The sequence below is a fragment of the Lagenorhynchus albirostris genome, chromosome 4 (genome assembly GCF_949774975.1).
Source record: "Lagenorhynchus albirostris chromosome 4, mLagAlb1.1, whole genome shotgun sequence".
NCBI classification, from domain to species: domain Eukaryota; kingdom Metazoa; phylum Chordata; class Mammalia; order Artiodactyla; family Delphinidae; genus Lagenorhynchus; species Lagenorhynchus albirostris.
In genome coordinates, this window is record NC_083098.1 from 8,901,394 (window position 1) to 8,924,017 (window position 22,624).

Sequence of the window (22,624 nt, forward strand, 5' to 3'; positions counted from 1 at the left end):
GCGAAGCAGTCTGCAGGTTGGAGCAGCAGGGCCCTTAGTAGAACCCACGCGGCGCCCGGAGACTCCGCGGCGGCTGCGCCCGCCCCCTCCCGCCCGCTCGCCGGAGACCCCGCCCCCGGGCCGCGCGCTCGCCCGCGGAGGCCCCGCCCCCTCGCCGACACAACGTTCCTGCGGGGGCGCGCGCGTGCCCCCTAATCCCCCGCCTTCCGGCTCCGGCGGCGACGCTCGCTGCCTGCTGTCTGCTGCCGCCGCCGCCGCGCCGCCGCCGCCGCCGCCGCCGCCGCCGCCGCCGCCGCCGCCGCCGCCGCCGCCGCCGCCGCCGCCGCCGCCGCCGCCGCCGCCGCCGCCGCCGCCGCCGCCGCCGCCGCCGGTGTCAGCCTCCCTCGGGAGACTCCATTTGCTCTCAGGTTGGTTTGGCCGCCGCGAAGGCAGGCGGAGAGCGATGCCCCCGGCCCGCGGACTGGCGTCCCCTGGGCCAAGCGCCCGCCCGCTCGCTGGCTGGCTGCGGCGGTGACATCCTGGTCGCTGGCGTCCACGGAGGAATCCGGGCTCCCACGGAGCAAAGACGTCCGGCGTTCCGGAGCTCTCCGTGCGGGGAGAGGCCCTCGCTAACGCGGCTCCTCTCTGACCGCTTAATTTCAGGAGGTAGGCAATGCAGGTCCCATTCCCTGACACTCTAGATAATGCCTGAAAGCAGTCTGTGTCGTATTTAGCCATCACATTCCTAGGAGGCGTTAATTTTCTCAACACAGTCGCAGGATAGATGTGGGTAATGCCACAGACCCTGATATTGAAAGAAAAATGTTTTTGGTATCTTCCTTTAGGTTTCGGAGGCTCCGAGTGCCTATACAGCCCCCGACAGGAACTACTTCTGTTGGCCCATCGAGGATCATCTTTCACCAGGATTATCGTAACATCTTCACTGAGCCTTCCCCCACCCCATACCTCTACCATGAGTCCTGATTTCTGCCAATGAAGTTTTTTGATGCTTTCTTTAATCATGTGACACCACTTCTTGTCCACCTTTTTCCTTTTCAGTTGCCAAACACATGAGGTGGAGGTTTGTGTCATGTTAAAGTACACAGTTTCCTGCCTGTCCCCTTTCACCTGATTTGCACCGCTCCCTTCTGTTCAGCTTGCCTTACCCTGATTGCTTACGATTTCCATAACCACTCACTTGCACATCGTGTAGCAGCCCTTGCCTGGGGAGGTAGCATTCCATACAGCGCACTGCCTGACAAGGACAGCAGTCAGGGGGCGAGTTTTCCCGTTGTATTTTCCTATCAGGTTTGCAAGCCCTTCTTCCAACTCTTTGTTCCCTAGCACAGTGCCCCAAATACTCCCACCAGAGTCTTAGTTTCTTTAACATAGAGCTTCGCCCATAAGGATGGCAAGAATCAAGTATGTAATGTGACTGTTTTAGAGACCTTGCTGGTACAATATTGGTTGTCATCGCCACTGAGATCGCAGTTCATGAAAAGATCTTAAACTAAGGGAGGAGGAGGCAAGACAGAAGGTAGGATTAAGTGGAGCCAGTCCTTGTTGTTTGAAGTTTGTAAGTTTCAAAACAGCAAAGCGAAGAGAGTCATGTAGGCCTTGTCTGGAAATTGGCCAGCACACTGTCCATCTAGGTCCTAGGGCGGCAGGAAAGGGACCTTAAAACCCCATTTTCTAGTCTCATTGTGTCCAAATCTAAGTTGTTACGTATCTTGTTCTAGTAATCGTCTAAAATACTAGATACAATGTTGGGGAAACGAAAGCGTGTGGTGTTGACAATTAAGGACAAGCTTGACATTATTAAGAAACTTGAGGAAGGCATCTCTTTCAAAAAACTTTCTGTGGTGTATGGAATTGGTGAATCCACAGTGCGTGATATTAAAAAAAACAAAGAAAGGATAATAAACTATGCAAACAGTTCAGATCCTACAAGTGGGGTATCCAAACGTAAATCTATGAAGTCGTCAACATATGAGGAACTGGATAGAGTTATGATAGAGTGGTTTAACCAACAGAAAACAGAGGGGATTCCAGTGTCTGGAACGATTTGTGCAAAGCAAGCCAAGTTCTTTTTTGACGCCCTGGGGATGGAAGGTGATTTTAATGCATCATCTGGCTGGCTGACTCGATTTAAGCAGCGCCACGGTATTCCAAAGGCTGCTGGTAAAGGAACAAAACTGAAAGGAGATGAAACTGCCGCCAGTGAGTTTTGTGGTAACTTTCAGGAATTCGTTGAGCGAGAGAATCTACAACCAGAACAAATTTATGGTGCTGATCAAACTGGATTGTTCTGGAAATGTCTACCGTCAAGGACATTAGCTCTTGAAACTGAGCGGAGTACTTCTGGTTATAGGTCAAGCAGAGAGAGAATCATTATCATGTGTTGTGCAAATGCCACAGGTTTACACAAACTTAATCTTTGTGTTGTGGGGAAAGCAAAAAAGCCTCGTGCATTCAAAGGAGCTGACCTCTCGAACCTTCCTGTCACTTATTTCAGTCAAAAAAGTGCATGGATAGAACATTCTGTTTTCAGACAGTGGTTTGAAAAGTACTTTGTGCCACAGGTACAGAAGCATTTGAAATCCAAGGGGCTTCTAGAAAAAGCAGTGCTCCTTTTGGATTTTCCCCCAGCCCATCCAAATGAAGAACTGTTGAGTTCAGATGATGGCAGAATAATTGTGAAATATCTACCACCAAATGTCACAAGTCTCATTCAACCTATGAGCCAAGGAGTTCTAGCCACAGTAAAAAGATACTACCGAGCAGGACTTCTCCAGAAGTACGTGGATGAAGGAATTGACCCCAAAATGTTCTGGAAGAACTTGACAGTGTTAGATGCAATTTATGAAGTGACAAGAGCTTGGAACATGGTAAAATCAAGTACCATAACCAAAGCATGGAAAAAACTTTTCCCTGGCAATGAAGAGAATTCAGGCATGAATATTGATGAAGGAGCCATTTTAGCAGCTAACTTAGCAACAGTTTTACAGAATACAGAAGACTGTGAACATGTTGACCTTGAGAACATTGATCAGTGGTTTGACTCTCGGAGTAATGACTCAAACTGTCCAGTGCTAACCGACAGTGAAGGTGCCGAGGACCGGGCCAAGCCTGCCGAGCACAAGCCTTCCGGTAAGACTAGAAAAACAGAACTGAACCCGGAGAAGCATATTAGCCACAAAGCTGCACTCGAATGGACCGAAAATTTACTGGATTATCTAGAACAACAGGATGACATGCTTCTGTCTGATAAACTGGTGTTGCGGAGGCTTCGAACAATAATAAGAAGAAAGCAGAAGACCCAGAATAACAAAAGTCATTAATAATCCTCGTAAGGGTTTCAGTGTATTTGCATCTTTGTGACTTTATCTGCAGTGGAACTTAATTACCGTGTTTGAAGTGCTGTGGATTTCAGGGCCAAATATATTTTATTAATGAATTTAGGAGTAGATGCTGTTTTGGATTACTTCAATGACTGTGCTTGAATGTGCATCCTAGGAAGTGAGCATTGACATGTATCTTGTCTGTTTCTAATCTGTATTATTACTAATTTACATCATAAGGTACCTGAGGCCAGGGATCCTGTGTCTGTTTTGTGCCTGAATTTCATTGTCTAATAGAGTACCATGCACACTCTAGGCAATCAATAAATCTTTCTTAAATTGAATTTTTATGGCTTTCTCTGAACTTCAGTTTCCAAACTGAAATACGTGGAGGGTAAGTTTGCCTTTCTACCGCGGTTTTTTTCCACCTGCCGAAAATTTTAGAACTCAGCAGAGATTATACTTGAAGTACATGTATTTCACTGTGAAAGCAGAGAACTGAAGGAAAATACTCTGAAGCCTGAAATATGGCATTTCTATACCAATAGTATTTGGACAAGCAGAAATTCAGATTGGCTGCCTCTGTATAATGAAGTAAGAAGAAATAAGGTTAAAACGTCCCCAGGCAAAGGACTTGCACTTCACTTTTATTTCATCTGGCAGTAGGGAGAGTTCCTTCAGAGTTGTGGAAAGAATGCCATCATTGTTCCAGAAAAACAGATTTCATTTTCCAAATCATTGCTATTAGAAGAGAATAAGGATTAAACTGTGTTATCTGTCATTTTGATCCTTTATTAGTAGAGATATGTAAGTAGTTTTTTCTCTTTAATAAGCTATTTGATGTAACACTTCAAAGCTTTAAAGTACGTCATTTGCTTTCATAATAGCGTATTTTTCTTGAGAACTAATACCGAGAATATAAGCATACAGTGCATTTGTGGAGCCACCATGTGAACTGACATTAAATTGAACATGAGAAAGGCCCTATAGGACAGCATAGGCTGCTGTGTGACCACAAGCAAGTTACTTGACCCATCTGTAAAACAGGAATAATACCTGCCTCTGAGAGTGTTTTGAGGAGTACATGAGTTAATATATGGATTTTAAGTAATACAGGCTTAGAACAGGACCTGGCTCAGAAAAACTCCTCTAAGTGTTAGCTCCTGTTACCGAGTTGCAGAAATGATGTTTCAGAAGTGTGCTCAACAGATCCAGTGTGTGAATCATCCCTGACGTTGCTGCACTGGGAAAACCCTTTGGAGGGAGGTGAGATAAAAGAGATGCAAGTGACCAGATTCAGCTGAAATATAACAATAATTTACTTCAAAGAAAACTGGAAGGTTAATCCAATTCAGAAATCATTTCCCGACCATCTACTGCTAGGCACAGTGAGGCATGCCAGCACGTGTAAGACATCTTAGTTTGAATTATAAAAGGAAATGGGAATGGGATTGTAGTTTCTTTGCTCCAGGCCTGCAAATAAAATACATAGATGTTGGCTTTGTTCACAGAATCTGTTACTGATATTGGCCTCGTTTACTGAAGTAATAAAATACCTTTAAAGCAGACAAGGTAGCAGTTAGGAGGACCAAACTAAAGTAACACAGGATCAGTAGAAAATTAGAGTAAAAGAAATATCACAGGAGACTGGTTACAGTAATTAGGTCCAGCCATATACTGGGAGCTTTGTTGTGAGTGACCTGAGATTTTAGAAGCTCTGACAGTCCTTCACGAGGACTGTTAAGCTCAGAATTCTGCCTTTTGACAAAGCAGAGGCTTTGAGTTCGAGAAAGGCCTTTTCGGAAAACCTCTAAGAATATTTTCTTTGGGAGGATTCATACCTTATTATTAACACACCTCTCGCAGTTTACACAATTTCACTTACTAGAGAGGCCTGAGGAAATGAAACTTTGTGCAGATAAGTCCTGAAACTATTTGGCTTCTTGGAGGCAAAGGGATTCTGAAGCCTGGAAATGGTAATGACGTATTTGAATACTGCTTTGCATTTTTCACAGAGCTTTCTGCTAACAAAAACTTCTCAAACTTCTTTCAGTCATGACATTGAAATGGTTTAATCCTGTTTTATCATAAAGGCCGATATAAACTGTGCATTCTAATTCCATAATTAACTGTAATACAAAAATCTTTTTCCTTTTCCAGGTATTGTTATATTAATTATATCCTCTAGGAAGATGCATTGTGTTATCTTGGTTAACCCCATGCTCCTTGTATGTACCCTAGTTTGAGCAGCACAGAAAATAATGTGCTGTCATTTGACTTTGTGCACCTTAAAGAAAGTATCCACACATTTATTTTTAAATAAATTTATAAATGGAAATTAATAAATTTTCCATTTATAAAAGTGCCTATTTTTTAGAGGATTTGAAAGACAAACAGAACTCAGACCAAATGGGAAGTGTTTGGCAACTGAGAGCATACTTTAAAAAAACTTGTGTAGTGGGAATATTTACTATTTCATAATTTAATTTCAGAGAGTAATATAGGGGTTGACTGGAGAACCTTGAATGCTCAGTAAATATAACAGAGTCGGCAGGGCCCAGATAGTAGGCACAGTCAATTCAAGTAGAATTAGAGGATTATAATGGTGCTGTTGTTCTGGGACTCTTTGTTTTCAGTCTAGCTTCAGACTGAGCTCTGTGGTCCCTTCATCATGAATTTTCTGCATTTAAGGAAGCTTGTGGTGGACTCAGTGGCACAGTTGACATGAAGCAGGAGACAGTTAGGTCATGATCTCAGAGACACTCTGCCTCCAGTGATGTGGCCAAAGCCCCCCAACGTATTACAAATCAGAGCCAGGACCTGCACTACAAATGCAGCCCTCCTTCAGGGCTGTGTCTACTTACTAGTATTTTCACAAAGTTCACCTGGTCTTATTTAAACATATACTTTATCTCCACCCTAAGCAAAATCACAGGTCTTGTGTGCTGACTGCGGTCTCTTTCTAGTCCAAGTTAAAGTAAATATAAAACTTTTTTTTTTTTATAACTTGACAATCTGTAACCCCAAATTACCTTGTATTATCTCATTGGCACATTTTGTGAAACTCTGGCTCAGAAGAAGGAGTGGGGTTGTGGAAGGGTAATGGATTGGAGTACAAACACCAGCTTCTCTGCTTTCTCCCTAGATAACCTTGACAGCTTTCCGGACCTCTCTGAACCTCAAGTTTCTTCATGTGTAAAAGGGTGGCAGGTTAAACGGGCACACTCCAGGTGTTCATAAACACCAGCTATTAAGCAACCCTATGGCTGTTCACTGAGAATCCCTGGCCTCCAGGCTTAGGCTGGAGAATGAATCACAGTCCTTCTCTCATGGTGACTCTGTGCAGACCTCCGGGAGGCCTGGGCACCCTTGTTGAGGTCTAGGGCACTGCCTCGTCACTGGGAATGCTGGCTGGGGTCGCTGCCACAGGTAAGAGGGCGGTGCTGAGTCCCTCAGGCCCTTAAGACTACAGTGTGTGCTGTCGGTCATCACAGGGGCCCATCAGTAAACAGACAGACAAGCACAGGTGGGGCCTGCTTTAGCTGTAGTCCGGGATAACGGGGCTCAAAGAGAAATGGGTTCTTCCAGGCAGCTGAAGGCATCCTTGTGAGGTGATGCGCTCTTATGCTAAAGGCAGAAATGCAAACTGCCGGTGCAAACACAGGGGAAACTGGAGGAGCAGACGGGCCCAGCCAGGACCCAGCGCCATCAGTGCGGTCCCCCATCTAACAGATGAGTCCAGGGGTCACTGGGCCTGGCTTACCCAGCAGCATCCTGATTTACGCTGGTTGTTCAGAGTAAGTGTTGCAGAGCCCTTTTTACTCTCATGTGTCCCAGCTTAGAAGAGAAATTAGGCGGTTTCCCTACCAATGACCCGGAGAAGGGAGTTGATCTGCCTAAGGTCACATAATCGCTAGGGGCCAAGAAGGGAGTAGAAGCTGCTTCTCTCAGCTCCGGACAGTGGTGGCCTAGTGGCCAAGGGTAGGGGCTCCCTCCAGGCCGCGCCTCCCAGGGCCGGACTGCAGTCCTGGAGGACAGGGGGTGCGCCCAGTTCATGTGTTGGATGTCTGCTATGTGCCAGGCCTGACCTGGGCGTTCCCCAAAGCAAAGTCTATTTTGTGATCCTCAACACCAATCCTGTGAAGCATGATACCCGTTTGAGAAGGAGTTCCCAAAGGGAGCTGGCAGAGACCAACCGAACACTCCTGTCTGAGACAGGGACAGAGGTTGCAGCCCTTGCAGGAAGCTGCGGTCCTCCGTTCCCCCACGGGCATCCAGACTGCAGGAATCCATGAGGCTGTCAGCCAAAACCTTCCTTAAAACCACTGTTAGTTGGGTGTGTGCAATTCCAGAGAACGCTTCCACCAGGGCTATTCCCCAGGCACCTGAGTATCATTGTAAATCCAGCAGGCTCAGGAAGTCCTTCAGTGAAGCTCCATGCAACAGACAGACGCAGTCATCACGAGGGCATCTTTGAAATCTCCTTCTGATCAGAAGGTCAGGCCCGGGGCTAGAGGGTAGATCCAGCCATGTCTCCACAGGTTATTGGGGTGGCCGACATCCTTTCTACATGGAAATCCCTGGGCGGGGTTGGGGGGGTGCTTATCCTTGTTCCTAGCTCTTCACTCTTCCTCCTGGTCTAGGTTGCCCCAAGAACCAAGCCTGCCTGGGTTGCAGACCCATGTCAGGAACATACTTGTTTAGTATAATTTGGAAAGCGAGAAACAAAAGGTGCTATAGATGTATGATGACATGTGTAAGGCATACATACTGTCTTTCACAGTTTTTGGTCAACCTAAAGATGGATGTGAAAATATTTAGTGTAGTTCCTTTATAGAACTTTAGGTGTAATTTATGACTATCCCTAGAACTTCAGACATAGACCTTTGGGTTTTTGTATGTTCATAGTGACTCAGTAATGAGATTATTAGCTAATACCACTGTAACTAATTAAATCACTGGGAGACATGATAGATCAGAGTTACTCTACAGATATTAAAGGAATCAGTGAGATTTTGGAACATTTAACTTTTTTTTCCTAAATTAGAAGAGAAAAATTGACTGTAAGATTCAGTCTCATTAACCTATGAAGTAACTACCCAAAGTGCTTTTGTTCTCCAGAGGAACCTTAATAGCTGAACTTACGACCAAATCACATCTAATTTCTTCTAAAACCAACAAAAATGTTACCCAGTTCTTTACTATATTTCAGAATATGTTGAGCGTCTGGAACTTATTACCAAGAAAACATAATTACCTTTGAACCTAAAAAAAGGCAAAGTAAACTTAAGGAAGACAGTTTTCCTCATCCACTGAAGCATTTTTTTTAAGTCATATAACAGAATAAAGTTATAAAGATACTCTTTTTTCTTAATGAGAAATGTCTGAGGTTATACACATAGTCTTGGTGTGTTAATTTAAGATGACAGAGAACCCAGATTTTTTTCCCCCTTTTTGGCTTTAAAAATGTAACTTAAAAGATGAATTCAATAGGAGTCTTGATAATCAATGTGATCTAATCCAAACAAACATATTTTAAGCTGTTTCAATGTAATAATCACAACACAAAGCTGACTCCCAAAGTATGGTTGTATTTTTTAAAATTACTGTTATAGTTGAACAATATATAGGGAATAGTATTTCCATTTTCTGTTGATCAGCTTTTGGGGGCCATTTGCTGATTTGCTTTAGTATTTGGGGGAGTCTTTGTCTCCTAATTGTGTTAATAAGATACTTAGCCTATAGTACATAAAATACCTAAGTTGCTTTTCTAATAAAACTAGAGAATGAAGGGTTTTCTCCTGCACTGTACAAATATTCAGTACTGTAAATTATACTCACCAATTAAATTAGCACAATGTATAATTAAAAATGTTTCTATGTTGATTGATTCTAAAGATACACATTTTAATACCTGTGAAATTGGGATACTTCTTGCAATCAACAGCATCTTACAATTATAGTTGACAGCATTTTTGTCTTTCTTCATGGTATGTAAAATAATTATATCTTTTAGGTTCTGTGAAATATAAATTTTTTTGTAAATCTTGCCTTTCTTTTGAAAATAGAACTAATGGCATACATAAAAAATTTCCATTTAGTATATATACATTTATAATTATATGTTACATATGAATATACAAAAATCAGATATTTACAAGATAATCTAAGAAGTGCTATTTAATGATACTATTAATTGCTCTTGCACACACACTTATATTTTACTAATTTAGGAGTAAATATAGGGTAATCCTTTTAACTACTACTGCATGTCTTTTAAAGACATGCTGCTTTATTTCATTTAAATATATAAAATAAATTGTAGAGCAACTGAAGTGTAGACAAATAGTGGCTTTTTATTGGCCACACTTCTAATGATTTGTATGTGAATTAATCTGTTAAGTTTCTAGATTGTTCAAGAATAGCATGTTTTCTTTGTTTATATGTTCTATCCATGTAACTTACCATAATAGGTTTTTGTTTGTTTTTCTATAATTTATTCATATTTCCTTAGTTTTAACCTAATATCTTTTTTTTTGTTCCCGGATCTCATCACATTACGTTTAGTTTTCATATCTCCTTAGGCTCCTCTTGGCTGTAACAGTTTCTCAGAATGTACTTGTTTTGATGACCTTGACAGTTTTGAGGAGTACCGGTCAGGTATTTTGTACAATGTCCCTATACCCTGTACCTCTACCACAATTTGTTGTTGTTCTTTGTGCATCCCTTGCCTACTCTAACACAAAGCAGATTGTGAAAGTGCCACGATTAAAGATACATTATCGGGCTTCCCTGGTGGCGCAGTGGTTGGGAGTCCGCCTGCCGATGCAGGGGATGCGGGTTCGTGCCCCGGTCCGGGAAGATCCCACATGCCGCGGAGCGGCTGGGCCCGTGAGCCGTGGCCGCTGAGCCTGCGCGTCCGGAGCCTGTGCTCCGCAACGGGAGAGGCCACGACAGTGAGAGGCCCGCGTACCGAAAAAAGAAAAAAAAGATACATTATAAAGAAATAAAAGTATGAGAGAGAGAGAGAGAGAGAGAGAGAGAGAGAGAGAGGGAGAGAGAGAGAGGTAAATTTTGATGAGGATCCGGAAGGCTTCTTGCCCTTGAAGCAACTGGTAGAGTCTGCGGTGTGATGGGGGGAGTGAATGTGAGGAATGCAGGTCATCTTCTAGTCACAAACTAACATGATTTCAACATGAAGTTCATTAAAAGTGTAATTACAAGTGTTGGTGTCAAGTTTGGTAGGGGCCTGAAGGGTTTTTTCCCCTCCTGACACTAAAATACACGGTGTCTTTTCCAACACAGCTTCTCCAACGCTGACACCAACGAGGTGTCCTACAGTTCTGACACTGTCAGGGTTAGACCGCACAGGTTTAAGGGCTCAGTTCCATAAGACTGCCCTCACTTCACATGTCAGTGGCACGTATCAGGTCCCCAGGTTACCCTCACTTCTCTCTGTCTTGACTGCAAAGCTGGGGGTTCCCACAACCCCCCAGTTACTATTATAGTTTATTATAAAGGATACAAATGGTCAGATGTAGTGACATGTAGGGTGAGGTCCAGAAAGGTCCTGAGCACAGGAGCCTCTGTCCCTGTAGAGTTGGGTGGGCCACCCTCCTGGCACATGGATGTTTTTGCCAACTTGCAAGCTTCCTGAATCCTGTGGTTAGGGGCTTTAATGGAGGTTTAATCCTATAGGCATGGTTGGTAAAATCAATGGCCATTGATGACGAACTCAATCTCCACCCCCTTCCTTTGCCCCGAGGTTGGGAGGTGGGTCTGAAAGTGCCAAGCTTCTAATCAAGGCAACCAGCCCCACTCCTGAAGCTATCTGGGGGCCCCCAAAGAGTCAGCTCTTTAGAATATCACCCTTAGCACTCAGGAAATTTTTTTTTAATTTTTAAAGAGAAAAAATTGAGAAGACACACGAAAGTGGAGAAGCAAAACATACATGTTTGAAGTAAGACTAAAAGAGGGGGACTGGAATGCAGAGAGAGATGAGCAGGTCCCCATCTTTTGAGGGAGAAGCTTGGAGAAGGAGGAGGTACCCCTCAGAGCCACTGTCATCATCTTATTTGCCAGTGCTCTTAAATGACATATGTACACATAGCAGAGCTGTGATAAAAAGCAAGATATTCAAGAACACTACAAGTTTGTTGGGATATTGTTTAGCTTTCTATTTCTAGACTTTCCTATTCCAGTTAAGCCAGTTTATTCTCATCTTGGGCCCTATCTGACACTCAACCTAGATTTGGTTCTGGAATGCCTCCTTAGACGGCTAATTTTAACTCTCTCGGTCCTTTTTGCCGACACTTCTGTAAATGTAACCTTCCTCTCTTTTGTGGCTGACGATTCTCTTTTTTTCTTTTCTCTTGTTACTCATCGCTGGATAATTCATTTATTTCACTAATACTTTTTTGAACACCTACGATGTACACTTACAAATTTGAGCCCCAGGATAGCAGGGACTTTAAATGCCTTGATGATTTTTGTATATCCAGAATACAAAATAGTCCTGGGACAAACATGTTCAATAAATATTGGTTGGGCTTCCCTGGTGGCGCAGTGGTTGGGAGTCCACCTGCCGATGCAGGGGACGCGGGTTGGTGCCCCGGTCCGGGAGGATCCCACATGCCGCGGAGCGGCTGGGCCTGTGAGCCGTGGCCGCTGAGCCTGTGTGTCCGGAGCCTGTGCTCCGCAACGGGAGGGGCCGCAGCGGTGAGAGGCCCGCGTACCGCAAAAAAATAAATAAATAAATAAATAAAATAAATATTGGTTGACAGAACGAAGCAGTGCCATATGGAACACTATATTCTTGATTAAGATAAAAGTTTTATCCTCAAGCATTTTACAGTAAAGGAGTGGACAGCATTGTTTACTCAAATAATTACAGGAAAGAATTATTTAATAAAAGTCAGAGAGATAGGAGAAAATCTCCCATAAAGTTGGGATCACAAAAGACTTACATCTTCAGTGGAGAGGAATCAGAATAAGCTTGTGGCACAGGAGGGGCAGCAAGAAAACTGTCCCATTTTGACCCTGGCATTGGGTGGGAGGAATAGAAGTATCTCTCCTCAGAATTTGTAAACACGAGCCTGACTCCTTATAGGTTTGCAATACGAATTTACTGTCTATCCCCAGACCATTCAGCCAACAATTTAATTTAAGATGGTTGTGCTTGCAGAAGACTGGTAGGAATAGACACAAATTCTCTCTGAAGGAATACAACTTCAACATAGTCCTCAAAAAATTCCATGGATAAAGTTCCAAAGAAAAAGAGCTCACAACGCACCGTAAGAGCCAGCAGAAACAACTGAAAGCAGCCTCAGACCCACTCAGGCTCTACTTATTGCAATTACTATAGAATGCAAACATAGCAAAGTTTAGCTTCTACAAAGAGAAGGTTTAAAATATAAGCAAGAAATAGACTTAAAGATCAAGCGGATTTGAGAAGGAACGAAACAGAACTTTGAAAAATAAAATATACTTGTCAACATAATAATTGCAGGTGAGTGACTGTGACCCTTATCGGAGCAGGGTCACTGAGGGATGAAGGGCGGGGTCCAGTACCAGGCAGTTGAAGAGTTAATGGCAGTAAATAAACCGTGCAATACACGTTCCGTGATTTTCTGTATGCACGTGATACTTCACAATTTAAAAATGTTAAATAGAAGATAATGAGAGATGAAATAAATAAGACTGGTAAGTGCAAACTGATTCTACTACCTTTCAGGGGTGATAAAACGGTGATGGTGATGAGGGCAGAGGGAATCCTTTCCTCCATCAGTGTATCTCATTACTCCCAGATGCCAAGTCTACTTCCTTCTCTTTAACTAAAAGAAAATGGGAGATAGAGAAAAGGGAGGGAGAGTGGGAAGATGAAGGAAAGGGGAAAAAAGAATAGAGGGTACCTCCTCCTTCTCTAAGCTTCTCCCTCAAAAGATGGGGACCTGCTCATCTCTCTCTCTCTGCATTCCAGTCCCCCTCTTTTAGTCTTACTTCAAACATGTATGTTTTGCTTCTCCACTTTTGTGTGTCTTCTCAATTTTTTCTCTTTAAAAATTAAAAAAAAATTTCCTGAGTGCTAAGGGTGATATTCTAAAGAGCTGACTCTTTGGGGGCCCCCAGATAGCTTCAGGAGTGGGGCTGGTTGCTTTGACTAGAAGCTTGGAACTTTCAGACCCACCTCCCAACCTCGGGGTAAAGGAAGGGGGTGGAGATTGAGTTAATCATCAATGGCCATTGATTTTACCAACCATGCCTATAGGATTAAACAAAGGGGAATTGAAGGGGATAAGGAGGGAGGGGAAGCCCACATGGCTGTATTGAGTGAGCCTCTTGTCCCTGTGCTGGACTTCATGGCAACAGAGAAAAAGTTGTGGGAGAGAAATGGGGGAACATGTGAAACACATTCTAAATCAACTGCCTTGAAAATTAACATTAAGATAATTTTTTTTCCACTCTAAATCATAAATTTCACTTAAAAAAAATTTAACGCTCAACTAATCCTCTCTAATTTCATTTTCAACCTATGGAACTGGATTCGAACCTAACCAAAAGTGACAGGCTCCACTCTACAAACCCTGAAACATCACTACCTCTTAAAAATAAAAAGCGTAAAGTAGGACTTTCAGTTGTCATCATGAATTACTTTTCCTTGTTTTAGAAAAACATAGTCTAGGCCTCTCAGAGAGCCAGGGCGAGGGGAAGCAGAAGAAGCCCACTGTTGCGGTTCATAGGTCAACAGAAAAGAATTCGTCTCCTTGATTTTGTAGGGCAAAGGATTAACATTTTTTCTGTCCAACTGTTATACTTTGAATGTAGTTTAAAGTCAGGTAATATTGAAAAAGCACAGTATAAGTTTTAGACAAATCAGATATGTTCAGTTCTTTATAAAACAGCAAGTCAAAGCATTTTGCAAATAAAAAAATAACAGCATAATTATGTAATTAGAAGCAATATTTCTCAATTTGGGTAAATCATTCTCCCACTTTATTTTACAAAGTACTTGAGAATGACCATCACATTTTCTCCGTCTCCTGCTTCTGTTTGAAAAGTAGCCTGACTGGGGATGTTGTATTCATTATGACTCTATAAAGCAAGTGTTATACTGGTTTTCCAGGAGGAACGTGATAGGCTATTAGGTACTGATTCGAAAGTCCAGAGGGAAGCACGGCTTTAGGTATAGCTTGATTAAGGACTCTACCCATGCTCACAGGGTCCATCTTTGTTATCAGCATCCCTGTAAGTCAGCTTCGCCCCCAGGCTGGCTTCTCTCATCACAGAAAGGTACTGGTGAGCTCCAAGACCCACGTTCTAGCACCAAATCCACCCCCAGCCAATGTCTTCTCATCTCTTATTGTCTCTGAGAGCTGACGTGTGCGTCTAGGCCTGAACTGTGGATGAGTCCCACTGCCTGGCTTAATCCAATCAGGGCCCGGAGCTCTCAAGCTTACGGCAGGGACTGTCCCTTCCAAACAGTATTGCTAAGAGTGGTTTTCAAATAAAACTGAAGCAACGATCATCTGATATTTTAGGAGGAGGAACGGATGCTTGGCAACAAGGAAACCAGATCGCTGGGGTAAGTAGTGGCCAAAGTTGGCTCTAGAAAAAATACTGAAGAAGTAAAGTTTGGTGTTTTCTCTCATTTCGAGATCTTCCACTCACACCTTTCCCCCTCCATGTTCAGTTTCTATGTTACTCTTGCATAACAAGACCCTTGCTTTCTAAGGCAAGGGTCATTATTAATGTATATTTGGCTTCAACCTACAATGGCTAGTACATTGTCAGTCAGTGAAAAATCTATAAGCACCAAGAACTGTTTTCTCACTTTAACAGTTTATATTGACCCTGAAATTTCAGAAGAAAAGAGCATTTCTTTAATGTAAAGTGAAGTGTTACTTAATATAAACTGTTGGAGAACAAAAAAGCTTTCACTATTCATCAGTTATCACAGATTTATATGATCTTTTCATGCTCATTCCTGTCCCAGAAAGTAGAAAATAGACATTTGAAATCTAATGTCACCAATAAGAATTTTATTTTTATATAAGTCAGTTTAAACGATAAACATAAGAAAAGTATGCAGGCATATTGTGTATTTTGATAAAGACACATTTCTCCCTTCCCTTTGCCATTCTCCTATAACTAATTTATTCAGCAATTACTAAGTACCTCCTCTATTCCAGGTACTCTTTTAGGAGTTGGGAATATAAGACGAATGCTTTATTATATCACTCACAGTGGAATCCCAATCATATACCCACAATAAAGATAATTTTGTTTTGATGGGTTATAATTAAAGAGGAACCATATATATGTAAATGAATATAAAATTGTTATAATTTCCAGTGTAGCAAGTATAATATTCTGGCTCCCAGGAGGAAGAACTAGTTTTTATTTAGACACATAAAATCTCAATGTGAAAGAAAAGTTTCTCTGTTTGGGACCAGAATTGTGCTCAAGGTTTTTTCCATCACCATTCTCTATCCCTGGTGGAGACTGCTCAAACCAGTAGTTGACAGAAAAAGGATGTGGAGCATCTAAACAGGGTTTTCCTAGAATGTGGAACAGGTTTGTTTAAGGAGAAAAGAATTATAACTCTGCTATTATCTCTTGTTCAAGCTTAACTGTTAAAAATTAAAACTCACATATGTGAGACCATTTTATATTAATACAAACGAGCAAGCAAATATATAGTTCTTTTCACTAATCTATTTTTTTCCCTTGGATATTTGAGGTTACAAAACCAGGGCCTGGGAAAACCAGATTTTAATGAAATTCCTAGAAAATGATAGCTAGAAGACTTGTTGTTTCAAATGCAGCAAAACAACATCTGATTTGCAAGTGGTTACTTTGGGTTTTCTTCTGCTTGGCTGGAATCCTAAACTTGGTTTTCACAGTGTTGTGTTCCCATGTAATCCTTGTGTTGTAGAGAGGCAGAATAGTGAGGTGGTGACGAAAATGACTGTGGGTCCTGCCTGCCTGGGTGGGAATTCTCATTCTGCGGTACGCTGGCTGTGTCATTTTACTCTCCCCCTCTGTTTCCTCATCTATAAAATGAGGATAAAATAAGATCTACCTTAGGATTGCTATGAGGATTACCTGAATAAATGTGTGTAAAATGCTTAGAACAATGCCTGGCACATAGTAAATAATACGTGTTTGGTTAAATCAACACACACACATATACAGTAATTTCTCGCATCTCGTGTAGTCAAACTGGGATTATTACTTTATGATACCCTTATTTAACTATAAAGGAATATTTTCTTATTTGACGTAGCTTATTCACTGAGGACTATTCAAACTTAAAGGATAAGACTGGATATCTAACATACAAGTGAATTTTCTAACTCTTCCACTTAAGATGTCTACCAGAACCATTAAGTGTCCTTACATTTAATAGGTGATACATAATGTCATGTTTGTGTGTGTTCCTCAACAAATCCACAATGGGTATAAAAAATGCACAAGTAGCATAAAAACAAAGGGGAGTAAAAAGGTTTCATTTCTAGTTACAGCTTCCCAGTGGGGTTCATTGTTCATTTCTGGACACCCTGGCAATGGGAGTATAAAGACCAGAAGGAAGCTCTTCCACTAGGCTTCAGGAAGAGCCACTGCACACTTAGGAAATTAAGGAATGAAAGTAAAAGAATTTCATGAGACATCTGGGACTCTTCTTCTTTATCACTTCCTCCTAATACACGAAATTCTGAAATATATATATATTTCTTCACTAAGGCAGTACTGTCTTCTTAGAGGTGTTTAAGAATGTACAGATGCTATAAACAACACAATGTCATTTGTCAATTATACCTATAAAGCTGGAGGGAATGTGCAGGTGCTACTAAGATTTAATAGGTTTGGCATAGGAATGCTAGATGTCTTGCAGAGAGTGGGAGAGTCCTGCAGAATAAAAATTCAAACGCTCAGAACGCCAATAGCACCTGATCTTCCCATACTGATGCTCACAAAGAATGTTCAGAGAAACAGCTCTGGCCTGGAAACGGGAGACGTATGTTGTGGACCTGCTTTAACCCTCAACTAGCTACATGACCTTGTGGGAGTCCTGGAATCACTCTGAATTTCATCCTCTCTTATAAATGTAATAGTAGAAGCCCATTTCACCACTATTTCTTTAAAAGACTAAAGATAATTATTTTGTTTTCCTGTTTAGCAATAACTTTACTTTTCAGTAATATCCTCTCCAGGTGACATTGATGTCAATCCATCTGAAGCCACGACTGTGTGCAAATATTATCCTGTAAATATTCCAAGAAGTCTTTAACAAAAATATTTAGTTTTAACTGGAGTAAAAAAATTTAACTTGAATTCAATATTTAATGTGAAAATATTACTATTCTCTGATTTGATAGATCTTGTATTATATTTCAGTTTGTTCCTATTCAAGGCCCAAAGAGCAATCTGATTCCAAAAATAGTTATAATTAACGTTATCATATTTCTTCTTTTCCTAACTAAATATTAAATAATGTACATGATAAGAAAAGGCCTATTTAACAAGCAAGCCTAATGATCTCCTTTATAAAGGCAACTTATCAGCAAATTCTGAACATACTTGGAGTTGATCAATTTTAGTGTTTGTATCTTCAACATAATAATAACTATAGCTCACCCAAAGTTATTATGTTAAATCTGTAACTTCTAATAAAGGGTTACCTGATGTATGGCATATTCTTTACATTTACATTGTGAGCACCTATAGTTCTTTCATTTTTATTAGGTAACTACTTATTTTTATTTTGTAACTAGGCTCATTCTATATAAAGTGAACATTTATTAAATATTGATGTTAAGAAAGAAATCTAATACAATATACTCTACTTTTGCTTTGCTAAAACTCAGGATGAAAAGCTTTCCACATAATATTTTTCCTCCTAAAACAAGTTGGTTGTTAATATTATGCAAGCTTCTGTGTGAAAATGGGGTTGATAAATGCTTCTGAGACCAGGTTCCTTGAGAAAATATTTTATCCATTTTGAGTCAAGAGAGGTGCTGTAAGTGCTCTGCACACATTCAATACTTTCTGACAGATTCACTAATCTGTCCTATCGGATTCACTAATCTGTCCTAGATTTGCAGTTTCATTTTGTGACCCAGAATAAAATGTATCAAAGCCATTAGTGAATAACAGTTGGCAAACTCTGACCCAAAACAGATTTCTTAAAAAAATTCCCTAAATTTTTGAGCTCACGACTGGTACTACTACAACAACAAAGTAAGTGTTTGTGGCAAATTAATCAAAATAAGTAAAATCATTTCTTCATCCTCCAGTGGCCTTTTGTATCCATGTTACTGTTTAAATATACACTTTCCATAAGAGATAAAAGGACTCATGGAAGGGTGTTTCATTTGCTTTGTTTACTTTGTAGGAAAATAAATTACTTTTTTTTTTTTTTTTTTTGGTGGTACGTGGGCCTCTCACTGTTGTGGCCTCTCCCGTTGCGGAGCACAGGCTCCAGATGCGCAGGCTCAGCGGCCATGGCTCACGGGCCCAGCCGCTCCGCGGCATGTGGGATCTTCCCGGACCGGGGCACAAACCCGCGTCCCCTGCATCGGCAGGCAGACTCTCAACCACTGCGCCACCAGGGAAGCCCCAACAAATTACTTTTAAGTTGAAATAAAGCGTCTCTTCGTCACAAATCTTGTAAAACTCTAACTTCTAAATTGTTTATATCTTGTATCGATAGTTATTGCTAACACCTGATACTATCAGTCATATCCTTGGCTAGAAAGACTAAATTATTATTATTTTTTTTAATTTTCTCTCAAGAAACATAAAAAACATATTCCAGGAGTAGTACCTACCTCAGCTTTTAAAGTACCTTTTATATGACAGATATGAACATGTGGCTATTCATTTACATCATAAACTGAATTCACTTTGAAAAGGTAAAAATTATATATTTTAAAACTGGTTTATTTTTCCCATTATAAAATGATTGTGTGCTTATTATAAAAACTTGGATAATAATGAAGGTAAAATTAAGAAAAATATGTAAAGAAAACCATAGTTAACATTTTGGTAGATATATGTATAATGTTTTAAACTTTTCATGAAAATTAATTAAATTAACATATATTTATGCAAAGTAAAAAGGGCATCATTTTAAAATCAAAGAGTACTACAAGATTTATAAGAGCAATCCCCTCCCTTTCCTATCCTTTAGTCCCTATCCCCAGATCCAACAATTACTTTCAACACTTTTTAGGTGGTTTCCAATACTGTCTCCACATTCAAAGATATCCACATCCTAATTTCTGGAACTTGTGAATATGTTACCTTACATGGTAAAAGGGACTTTCAGATTCTAAGTTTAGGCTCTTCGGATAGGAAAATTGTCTTGGGTTATCTGAGTGGGCCTCATATTGGGTTGGCCAAAAAGTTCGTTCGGGCTTTTTCTGTAACATCATTCATATATATCCATATATATATACACACATATATATCTCCATATATATCTATATCCATATATCCATCTATCTACCTACCTATCTATCTATCTACAAGGTAGGAGGATCAGAGTCAGTAGTAGGAAATGCAATGAAAAAAGCAAGAGGTTGGAGTGATGCAAGGAAGAGGTCATGGGCCAGAGAATGCAGTGGCCTTTAGAAGGTGAAAAAGGCAAGGAAATGGGTTCTCCACATACAGCCTCCAGGAAGATTCAGCCCTGCTGACACCTTGACTTCAGCCCAGTTAGACTGATTTCGGACTTCTGACCTCCAGAACTATGAGATAATACATTTGTGTTGTTTTCCACCACTAAGTGGGTGATAATTTGTTATAGCAGCAATAGGAAACTAATACAGCCTGTTATTTTTTCATAGAACTCTGGGTTGTTTGTTTTTTTTAATGTGCAGTATATCTTCCCATCTCTCTGAGGGTATTTTTTATAAATTAACTTACCTCTTATTCTGCACATTGTCTCTGATTTCTTTGGGTTCTCTTTTCTGGTTTTCCTCATTTTATTGTTTTATTATCTTTGGCTAGCCATTTATATTTGAGAGTGAAATCCTAAAAATCTGTGAGGAAGTGTTGTTTAAATGAGCAGGTTTATCCCAAGGAGAACTTTACTATATATAATGTAATTGGTGGGCATATGGCTATTTCACTGAAAGCTCCCTGTTTCTGTTACTGTTGCTTCACAATAAGTTACCCTAAAGTTTTGTGGGTTAAAATGATTATTTTATTTTGCTTAGCACTTTTGTGGGTCAAGATTCAGGATAGGCTCAGCCGGGCAGTTCTCAAACGGGTTATCTCATCCATTTGCAGTTAGATATCAGTTGGAGTTGGAGTTATAATCTGGCTTATTTGGGCTGGAGTCTAAAATAGCTCACTCCCTTGGCTGACCGTTGATGTTGGCCACTGGCTAGGTGCTCTGGTGGTCTGTCAGCTGGATCGTCTGCATGTGACCATTAGGACATGACAGTCTCAAGTAGTCAAACTTCTTACATGGTGATTGGCTTCCTCTAGATCCCAGAGCAAGCGTCCCAAGAGAACGAGGTGGATCTTTCGTGACCTCTTCCAACCAACCTTCAGAACTTGTGCCATGTTATTCCTCTTCATTCTATAGGTTGAGGAGGTCATATGCCCACCTGAATCCAGGGGGACTGGATATAGACCGACCATTCAATTGGAGGCATGTAAAGTATTTAGAACTTGATTGTTCCATTCCACTGATCTGTTTGTGTATCTTGACACCAATACTGTATCTTTGTAATAAATCTTGAAATCAGTTAGTCCTCGTTCCCCAAATTTGTTCTTATTTGTCATCATTGATTTGGCTATTATAGGTCCTTTGCATTTTCATATATGTATTTTAGAATCAGTCTGCCAACTTCTAAAAAAAAGGGCTGCTGAGATTTTGATTTGGATTGCATTGGATCTATAGACCAATTTGTGGAGAACTGACATCTTAGCAATACTGAGTCTTCTGACTCATGAGCACAGTATATCTCTCCATTAATTTAGGTCCCCTTTAATCTCACTCTGCAGTGTTTATTTTTCAGCGTCCAGATCTTTCACATCTTTCGTCAGTTTATTCTTAAATGTTTTATATGTTATGCTATTGATTTTGTATATTGATCTTGTATCATACAAACCTTTCTAAACTCATTTTTTTAGTACTATTAGCTTTTCTGTCAGTTCCTTTGGACTGTCCACATAGACAATCACATCATTTGTGAATAGAGATTCGTTTCCAATCTGAATGCCTTTTATTTCTTTTCCTTACCTGACTGCACTGGCTAAAACCTCCAGTACAATGTTGAATGGAAATGGTGAGAGTGGACGTTGTGTTATTTCTGAGCTAAAAGGGAAAGCAAACTGTCTCTTTCCATTAAGGTATGATATTAATGGTAGGATTTTATAAGTGCCCTTTATCAGGTTGAGGAATTTTCTCTCTCTCCTAGATTGCTGAGAACTTTTTTTTTAAAATCAGGAATGAATGTTAGATTTTGTCAAATGGTTTTACTGTGTCTATTGAAGTTATTATATGGTTTTTGTTTTCTAGTTTATTTATATGGTGATTTACATTGAAAGATTTCAAATATTAAAACAACCTTACATTTCTGAGATAAGCCCCATTTGGTCATGATGTAGTATCCTTTTTATACACTGTTGTATTTGATTTGCTAAGATTTTGTTTAGAATTTTTGTACCTCTGTTCATGAGGAACATTGGTCTGTAGTTCTGTTTTCTCCTAATGTCTGTGTCTGGTTTTTATATCAGGTCAATGCTGGCCTCACAGAATGAATTGGAAAATAGTCCCTACTTTTAAATTTTCTGGAAGAATTTGTGTAGACTAGGTATTATTTCTTCCTTAAACATTCGGTAGAATTCACTGGAGAAGCCATTTGGGCCTGGGATTTTCTTTGCGGGAAGGTTTTTAACTAGAAATTTAATTTAAAAAGTAGATATATGGCCATTCAACTTATCTATTTCTTTTTGACTGAGCTTTGTAATTTATGTCTTGCAAGTTTTATCTAATGTGTTAAATTCACTGGCATAAAGTTGTTAATAATATTCTCTCATTTTCCTTTTAATATCTGTAAAATCTCTAACAATGTCCCTCCTCCCATTCCTGATATCACCAATTTGTGCTTTCTTTCTTTCTTTTTGTCCTTATCAGTCTGGTTAGAGGCTTATCAATTTTACTGATCTTCTCAAAGAACTAGCTTTTAGTCTCACCGATTTTTTTCTATTGTTTTTCTATTTTCTACTTCATTGATTTCCACCTCGGTCTTTATTATTTCCTTTCTTCTACTTAGCTGGGACTTAAT

General features: G+C 40.5%; 1 protein-coding gene across 3 annotated transcripts; it reads left to right on the forward strand.

Annotated features, from left to right (window-relative positions):
* The first annotated feature begins 351 nt into the window (after positions 1-351).
* Positions 352-9,120, forward strand: TIGD2 (tigger transposable element derived 2). Of its 3 annotated transcripts, XR_009540225.1 has the most exons (4): positions 352-645; positions 825-1,060; positions 6,466-6,749; positions 7,964-9,120. XR_009540225.1 is itself a non-coding variant. In XM_060147575.1 (2 exons), exon 2 carries the CDS (start codon positions 1,743-1,745, stop codon positions 3,318-3,320), a length of 1,578 nt encoding a protein of 525 aa, XP_060003558.1. In that variant the 5' UTR covers positions 352-645; positions 825-1,742; the 3' UTR covers positions 3,321-3,664. The 3 variants fall into 3 exon arrangements, 1 of the variants encoding a protein (XP_060003558.1); XR_009540224.1 differs by lacking the exon at positions 7,964-9,120 and having other exon boundaries at positions 6,466-7,347; XM_060147575.1 differs by lacking the exons at positions 6,466-6,749; positions 7,964-9,120 and having other exon boundaries at positions 825-3,664.
* Positions 9,121-22,624: the final 13,504 nt, after the last annotated feature.

Bases quoted from the DNA above. Each gene is read 5' to 3' on its own strand.
- TIGD2 (XM_060147575.1), top strand. From the start codon at position 1,743: ATGTTGGGGAAACGAAAGCGTGTGGTGTTGACAATTAAGGACAAGCTT.